At 42.0% G+C, this 9,169-nt stretch overlaps 1 protein-coding gene across 4 annotated transcripts in view; it reads left to right on the top strand.

Moving 5' to 3' along the window:
• LOC126369335 (xaa-Pro aminopeptidase 1) overlaps positions 1 to 9,169 on the top strand; it is a 94,027-nt gene that overhangs the window by 78,753 nt on the left and 6,105 nt on the right. For all 4 annotated transcript variants that reach the window (XM_050013670.1, XM_050013671.1, XM_050013674.1 and 1 more), the window contains exons 3-11: positions 1,368 to 1,473; positions 2,584 to 2,755; positions 3,184 to 3,390; positions 3,651 to 3,867; positions 4,409 to 4,682; positions 5,361 to 5,622; positions 6,059 to 6,269; positions 7,130 to 7,363; positions 8,722 to 8,793. In XM_050013670.1, coding sequence (XP_049869627.1) covers positions 1,368 to 1,473; positions 2,584 to 2,755; positions 3,184 to 3,390; positions 3,651 to 3,867; positions 4,409 to 4,682; positions 5,361 to 5,622; positions 6,059 to 6,269; positions 7,130 to 7,363; positions 8,722 to 8,793 — 1,755 coding nt within the window. The remainder of the gene's footprint in view (positions 1 to 1,367; positions 1,474 to 2,583; positions 2,756 to 3,183; positions 3,391 to 3,650; positions 3,868 to 4,408; positions 4,683 to 5,360; positions 5,623 to 6,058; positions 6,270 to 7,129; positions 7,364 to 8,721; positions 8,794 to 9,169) is intronic.

Genomic DNA, 9,169 nt, shown 5'->3' with positions numbered 1-9,169 from the left:
CCTAGTTTGGTTAGGACATTACAGGATGATCACCTGATTGTCCGAAAATAAGATAATCCGTGCTTCGGAAGGCACATTAAGCCGTTGGTCCCGGTTCCTACTTACTGACGTAAGTGAGTAATCGTTACATGAGTCATGTCAGGGTCCTTTGGCGGCTCAGTAATAACCCTGACACCAGGGTTGCTGAGGTTGGTAATACACACAACCCACACGATAGAAGAAGACTGCTATTCTGTTTCAAATTGTTCTTTCTTGTACTCTCTTATCTATTGTTTGAGATTTACGCGGTTATTATCATAATTAAAACACATAATACCGGGTTCTTACCGCGTTATTGTCATTGTTCTTATCTGTCTAAAGCTTATGTAATAAAGTACATAAGTTTTCCGTCGTTTTACTGCCGGGAACATTTCCGAAGTGGAAACATTTGCGGGAACTGCTCATCTATCTATCTATCTCTATTTCTAACGTTACAAACCTAATAATGAAACAACAGAGTGCCCTTAATGATGTATACATGTACTTTCTTTCCGCATGTATTGGTATTATTAAAGAAAGAAAAACATTTATTTTAGAAACAAGTAGGTGGTACACACAATAGAAAAATGAACAAAATAATGAATTTAAACCTTATCTCTAAAAAGGGAGTGCCACAACATTTTTTTTTATACTTAAATGTAGCGATAATAATTTTACCATAATACATAATCGAGGAATATCCGTCGGGGGCTGCCATTAACCCAGATAAAGTTTTTCTAGTGACGTGAATACAATTATTGAAGAATTGTAGATGTTTAACGACGACATAAAATGCACTTATGAGTATGATTAAATTTTTGTTGAAATTTCGTATAGAAAAGGCAGCCCCCGACGGATATTCCTCGGTTATGTATTATGGTAAAATTATTATCGCTACATTTAAGTATATCTTCGAGAAGCAGACACGTTAGGAAAAACCTGTAAACATCCATATTCATTGTTTAGGTACTTAAGTATATCTATTACCGATGTCTCGAGATATCAACTCTTTTTTAGAAAGTATTTTTAAGTCTATTATAATATTTCGTTACATAATAATTGGGTTAAGTCGGGGGTTTTGAGTTATTTTATTCTTTTTCGATGAGATTTTTACCGTCGTGGGTTTTTCAAAATTTTTAATTTTGCTTAATTTTATTTCAGACTTTTTAATAGTTTAATAGTTTTGCGATGGCTAATTCCACTCTGAATCATCCCTCTCGGTATTCGTTATGATGTCACTAACATCCTTTATATCGCGCGGGAGCTGAGCGGCAATGAGCTACATAGGCTCGACGCCGAAGACGTTTTCTCATCGAAAAAAGATGTTTTCTAAGTTCTTATTGTTGCAGCATGTTCTGGCGCGAGGAACTCCAAGCTACTGGCAGCTCAGACCACGACCACCATGCCACCATCGCCACCACCCACCGTCCGCACCAATATCATGGTGGCCACCAGGTAATATACTAACAGACTTAGAGATGCAGTGTTCTTGAAAAATATCTTATTGTTACAATATAGAATCACTACAAAAACATATACATACATACATACATAAACTCACGCCCGTAATCCCTAATGGGGTGGGCAGAGCCACAAGTAATCAAAGACAAGTGCGTACTATGTCCGCTTGCATTAATTATTATTATAATACTAACATTAAGTATTTATGTATACGTTTTTGTGATAAATATGTAAAATATATTATATGTACACCTACATTCTATTTTAAGTAATTTCATATTTAATCTATGTATGTACGAATATTAACGTATATTTATGAAGCACGACGTTCGTGCCTCACCCAACAGGGTCCACATAATACCAGCGTCGTGGTTCACGCCGCGACTTGTGCTGAGTGAGGCCCTTTTATCTCAGGACGTCCACCACCACCTTATGATCATTGTAATGAACATCCTTCTATGCTTTTTGTAATTGTTTTGTAAAAAAAAATGATGTTATTGTCTCGTATTTGTGTGTGGCGTCCTTTTATAATAAACAATTTCTATTCTATTCTATTCTATTCTATAAAAACAAACAAAAACATATGTTTATGGAATAAGATGTTCGTGCGTCACCCAACAGGGTCCACATAATATCAGCGTCGTGGTTCACGCCGCGACTTGTGCTGAGTGAGGCCCTATTATCTCAGGACGTCCACCACCACCTTATGGTCATTTCGACAAACATCCGTCTTGCTCTTTTGTAATTGTTTTAGTGGAAATTTGATATGATGTAGTTGTCTTTTTTTTATTTATTTATTTTATTTGTACACAATGAAACAGACACAAGAAACATACAAAGAAAACAGATAGTACAGGCAAGCTTATCTCTAAACAAAGAGATTTCTTCCAGCTGACCCACGTGACAAGAGAGACTTTTGTGTGTGGCGTCCTTTTATAATAAACTTTTTCTATTCTATTCTGTTCTACATAGTATAAAACAAAGTCGCTTTTTCTGTCCCTATATCCCTATGTACGCTTGAATCTTTAAAACTACGGTAAACCTAGCTCAGCCGCCTGGTGGGGAGCGGAGACTTGCCGTTCTATTTCTTATTCTATGTCACAGACAAAGCAGCACACAGCCGATGCAGCTGGCGACACTCCCCCCGCCTTGCCCGGAGGCCACCAGCACTGTCAGCCCCCCCGGCCGCCTGCGAGCCGCCATGAAGAACACCAGCTTCACGCAGATGAATGCCTTCTTCGACGCATTCCTCGTCTTCTTCAGTGATGAGCACCTGGTATTATTATGATAAACGCATACATTTCAATCTTCAGACCTTCAGTACTGAGACAAACTGACCGATAAATAACCAATAAAAACGGATTCTATAGCACAGTAAAATATTTGGCTTTTCACTTCCGCTTTCGTACATTATTGTTTACCGGCCTCTGTGGTCCAGTAGTTGAGCGTTGGGCTCATGATCCTCAGGTCAAAAATCACTTAGCCCCCTAGCTTGGTCAGGACATTACAGGCTGATAACCTGATTGTCCGAAAGTAAGATGACCCGTGCATCGGAAGGCACGTTAAGCCGTTGGTTCCGGTCACTGCTTACTGATGTAAGTCGTTACATAAGCCATGTTAGCTGGATTGATGAGGTTGTTACCTCACAACTTACGCAATAGAAGAAGGAGACACAATAAAGAATAATATTATCTATGTCAATAGAGCGAAGAACCAGCTCCAGAAGAACGTCGCCTGGAGTACATCAGCGGCTGGGACGGCGCTGGCACGGCAGCTGTGCTGGCGGAAGGAGGCGCGGCGCTCTGGGTACCCTCAGGAGATGTGACTCGGGCAAAAGATACAGTATCCTGCGCGTGGATTGTCCTTGATGCTGATGATCCTAGCCAGCCTACAGTCGCTGAATGGGTGGCCGTGAGTAGATAAACAACCTATAAAACCCACAACAAGGAGCATACCAAGCCTTCTTTCTATAAACGCTTAAGTATAACTCCCGCAAATGCGCATCGTCTTTGATGCGAGGTATTTATTTAATTGGGACGGTTTATACCTTCACGGACTTCTTGAGCTTTGAAGGGGTTTGGGACATATTCAAACTACGCTTTTTTTTAGAAAGTTCTCTGATCCTTCAACCTGTTGGATTTACTAACCTACTTATCCCATTTTCACTTAAGGATCGCATCGGCCGCGCAGGCCGGGTGGGCGGCGACGCTCGCCTGACGTCAGTGTTGGAGTGGCAAGGCATCTCCACAGTCCTGCAGCGTAGTGGGCTGACCTTAGTCCACGTGCCCACCCTACTAGACCAGCTGTGGGCAGAGGAACCCGACCCGGCGCGCCGACGACCTGACTTCTCCCGGATCGTCGCTAACTTGCATCATATGGAGTATACTGGTGAGTATAAATGAAAGTTGAAAATTTTCATCATCATCAATTTAAGAGCCACACTCTCGTCGGTCCATTCTTATCTATCACTTCCTTATAAGACATGACGTTTACCTTCTCTTTAACCTGTTCCACGTAAGCTCTTCTTGGTCTTCCCCTTCCTCTCTTTCCTTGTAAATACCCTTCTTTGATGTTTTTAATAAATTCGTCGTGTCTTATTAAGTGACAACAATATAAACTTGAAACTTTATGATTCTCATTTTATATGAAAATCAATGACACCTACTCATAATACTTCATCTCCATCATATTAGACAGGGCGTGATTCCTTAAACGACATCTCCGATATGGTAAACATATTGGTATTAAAGATATTTGGTTTCATGAACCACAAGCCCGGATGATGAGCTTGAGGTCTCGAGTTGAGAGCACATACAAAGTTCAAAGAAGAAGCAATTCACTATCATGCAAGTCACTTTGAATCATGAAAAAAAAAATGCAATTTATGTATAGTATTGACCTAAACAAAGTGAATAATGTCTGACCCCAGGTCTCCAGTGGCGAGAGAAGGTGGCTCTTCTCCGCCGCGACATCAACATGTCTGGAGCCGAGGCGATGATAGTGACAGCCTTGGACGAAGTAGCATGGCTCCTCAACGTGAGAGGCAAGGACGTGCCGACCGCTCCGCTGCTGAAAGCCTTCGTCATCGTCAGCCTGACTGATGTGAGGGTCTATGCCCCCCCGGGCAAGCTGTCCATGCCCGTCAGGGAGGCTTTATCCGTCTACAACTGTTATCCGAATAGTAATAACAACAATTGTACGAGGTGGGTTCAAAATCTATATAATATACTTACCATAGATATAGATCGTAATGATTTTATCGTGGTATGGGTATATAGTGAGGACGGATCAATGGCATATTATGAGAAGTGACGAGTACGAATGAAATGCATCCACAATGATATGTAGGTCCAAATCCGACCAAAGAAAGTGTAGATGGATTGTGTGAAGAAGCAAGTGTGTGATATGTGGAAGGTATGTACTAGATGACGACGATGAAGGACTTCAGGATGATGATTACAGATAGGTTGATAGACGACATGCAGACGTGATACCGGAAGCATTCTAGGGCATTTCATTTTGTACGTGACGGGCTTCATAGACTAGAAATTCGACCATTACCCAGATTCCTAGCGGTACCATATCTGTGGCCTAATAACTGCTTTAAAACAGAAAGGCAAATGCAAAACATACTTACTGCATCGCCATTCGTTATAAGATTTTATACATAATGTAGTCACTTATGACTATACAACAATACTTATTACACCTTGCTTTTCTGCCGAGGTTTTTCTTGCAGATTCTTTTCCCCAGCTATACAGGTTGTGAGAAGCTGCAGTAGTTTTAGGCGGATGAGACGTTCGTTATGTGAAAATTGACGATTTAAAGTGTAACTATGTTAAACCTACTGAATAAAGATATTTTTGAATTTGAAATTGCAGAGTCAACGAATACACGACCATCTACTCCGACCTTCGACGGCTGACTGAGTCGAAAGTCCTCATTCCTACAGCAGGGACATTTCAACGAGGTGCTTCTGCAGCCATTGCTATGGCAGTACCGCAGCCCAAGAGGATGTACCAACCTTCCCCCATTATTTACTTGAAGGCGCAGAAGAACGAAGCTGAGGTGAAGGGAATGCATAGAGCGCATCTCCGGGACGCTGTGGCTATGTGTACGCTGCTTAGTTATATGGAGGGCATGGTAAGGGTCTTACAGTATTTGTTTGGGCCTTACTTTTTTGGTTTCCGTAATACTGATTGAATCCATGGGGAACTCATTATAACTCGTCAATGAGGGATTTTCCAGGCGACGTTCCCTAAAAAAATATAGATGGCGCTGTACAAATTTGCCTTCGTTTGACCTTTTAATTTCATGGATAACAGACATATGCATCTTTTATCTTTGTCTTTGGGTATAAATGATGACAGAGATGACAACACATCTTCCACCTATTGTTACTTACACTGATATGCATAACATAACATAAATAGCCTAATACGCCCCACTACTGGGCATAGGCCTTCCTTCAATCAACCGGAGGGGGTTGAGGTTGACTGAGGGGAGTGTGTCCCAGCAGTGGGACGCATATATGCTGATTATGTTTATGGGTTTGAAACCAACTACATTTTGTCCGTAGATGAAAACAGGCCTAACTGAGCTGTCAGTAGCGATGAAGGTGGACGTGACACGGGCCACGCAGGCGGGGTACGTGGGCGTCTCCATGGCAACCAGGGTGGCGTTCGGGCCCAGTGGAGCCGAGCCTGACTACCGCGCCACCAACAGCACCAAGAACCGCCGGGTGTTCACCAACTCCACCCTTGTTATACGATCAGGAGGACAGTACGATGGTAATTTTCTCAATATGATGATGATGATGATCATCATCATCAATTTAAGAGCCACGCTCTTGTCGGTGTAGCATTCTCCATGCTACTGATGATGATGATGATAAACAGTGATATATAAGTAAGTACCATAGATCACTCAAAGCCACTGATCTGATTGAAAAATATCTATCTATCTATCTACTCAGCCTGTATCCACCTACTGCTGGGTATAGGCCTCCTCTCTTTCAGGCCATCCTGTCCGGTCCTGTGCGAGTCTCATCCATTGCTTTCCGTCGTACCTCACAATATCATCCGACCACCGAGTCGGTGGTAGGAAAAATGTCTACAGGGGGGTATGAATACTAAGGGGGATGATTCAGACCATGATTCCGAGTTGATATCAAGTGGAATTTTCCGTCGCAAAAATTCATGATTTTTTTAAAAAGAATTAAAATATTTTCAATTCTATACATATACTTTTCCGATGGAAAATTCCACTTGATATTAACTCAGAATAATGAGCTAAATCATCCCTCTCAGTATTCGTTCCGATGTCACTTACACCCCGTCCAAGTACATACAGGTAGCCATACAAGTAGGCATGAGTGTTAGTGACACCGTAACGAACACTGAGGGGGATGTTTTAGACCATGATTCTGAGTTGTTATCAAGTGGAATTTCCTGTCGGAAAATTCGATTTTTTTTTGTTCTTTTTAATTATTTTAATTTCCATACTACTGCGACGGAAAATTCCACTAAGATATCAACTACGAATCATGGTCTGAATCAACCTTCAAAGTTTTCGTTACGATGTCACTAACACCCTGTATACAGAAAAAAATGGCTTAATAATAAAATTATTTCTAAACAAATCTCCACAGAGGGCACGACAGTAGTAACGCGGACCCTGCACTACGGCGCCCCAACCCACCAGATGAGGACAGCATACACCACTGTTCTCCGCTCGCTAGCCGCCATGTCTACCCTGCAGATGCCCTCTGCCTTGCCTGCAGCGCATATCGACCCTGTAGCACGGGCGCCGCTGTGGGCTGCTAAGCAAGACTACCCTCATCCAACTGGTCATGGAGTCGGGGCAGCTTTGAATCGGCGAGAAGGTATCTCACTCACACCATCACGTTTAAGGGAATAGGAACTTTATTTCTGAATGGCTCACCTTCAACTCTCGAGCGAAAATACGTATATAATATATAAAAAAAATCGTTTATTTCGGACAAAGTCCATAGAATGTTAGTATACAAACGACTTATAAACTAGTCTTAGTAGGACATTATTCGGCGATCATAAGTACAAATTATAGGGTGTGAAGCTCCATCCACCTTTTTAGAAGGGGGAGTCCCACCTATCACATAACGTCTTCAGGATACTATTGGGGCTGGCTCGAGTCCGCGTGAGAGGCGACGCACAACGTTTCCGCATGATCGCTGCAAAACCATCTGCCTGCATATAGGTACCTGTCTCATCTTGCAAATGACAAGTTCTGATGTGCTACGTGAAATGGGTATACAGGGTGTTAGTGACATCGTAACGAATACTGAGGGGCTTTAGCTCATGATTCTGAGTAAATATCAAGTGGAATTAAATTATTGTCAATTCTATACTTTTGCGATGTAAAATTCCACTTGATATTAACTCAGAATAATCAGCTGCATTATCCCCCTCAGTATTCGCTACGATGTCACTTACACTCCGTACAGGCAGGAACAGGTAGCCATACAAGTAAGTATGGGTGTTAGTAGCACTGTAACGAATACTGAGGGGGATGATTCAGGCTATGGCTGCGGTGATATCAAGTGAAATTTCCTGTCGGAAAAGTCATGATGTTTTTTTTGGAGATTTGGATGATCCGTCGATATCTTCTCCTCGTGGAAGAACGAAGTCAAGAGCAAACCCATCTTAACTAAAAAAAAAAAAAGATTTGGATGATTTGGAGACCGCGTGACTTACATCGTAGGGTTCAAATCCCGGCTAGCGGCTTTAAACTACTGAATTGGACTTTATTGGTCTGAATTCGAATTCATATTTCGATCATAGATAAGTAATTGATGTCAAGTGGTTTCCAAGAGCTGTGGTCGGTTAATGGCAATGAACTCGTCCCCTATTATCTACATGGGACTTTTCAGGCTTGAATCACCTGATTGTCTGAAAAAGTAAGATGATTCCGTGCTTCGGAGGGCACGTTAAGCCGTTGGTCCCGGCTATTAGCCGTAAAAACACCTCCACCAACCCGCATTGGAGCAGCGTGGTGGAGTATGCTCCATACCCCCTCCGGTTGATTGAGGGGAGGCCTGTGCCCAGCAGTGGGACGTATATAGGCTGGTTATGTTATGTTATGACTTGAACACAGTTGGCGAGGAGTAGGTGTACTGTACTCCTCTGCCTACCGCTTTGGGGATATAGGCTTGATGGGATATTGTTGAGAAATTGAGGGTTAATTTATGCCTATGTGTTTCAGATCCAGTGGTAATCGACTACAGACAAGACACAAATCTTCATAACTTCCGAGAAGGATATTTCATTACAAGTGGTGAGAATTTCCCGATTCCTATTAAAAACATACTTAGTTGGAACTTTGTTTTAAGTTTACGCGGTTATTATCATAATTAAAGCACATAATAACGGGTTCTTACCGCGTTTAAATGGGGATATGAGACTCCCGATATTTCAACACTGTTGCAAGTGCCATGATCACGGGATGACTGAGTCATCCCCGATTATTATGTGCTTTAATTATAGTTGGAACTGGTGGTTGGGTACTTACTATTTGCCAGACGAGTGGTGTTATTTGCTCCATTCCTTCCTACAAAAATCACTTTGTGATCCCTAGTTTGGTTAGGACATTACAGGCTGATCACCTGATAGTCCGAAAGTAAGATGATCCGTACTTCGGAAGGCGCGTTAAG

Source organism: Pectinophora gossypiella, chromosome 9 (genome assembly GCF_024362695.1).
Source record: "Pectinophora gossypiella chromosome 9, ilPecGoss1.1, whole genome shotgun sequence".
Taxonomy (NCBI): Eukaryota; Metazoa; Arthropoda; class Insecta; order Lepidoptera; family Gelechiidae; genus Pectinophora; species Pectinophora gossypiella.
Note: the sequence above shows the minus strand (reverse complement) of the source record. Positions and strands in the feature narration are given on the sequence as shown.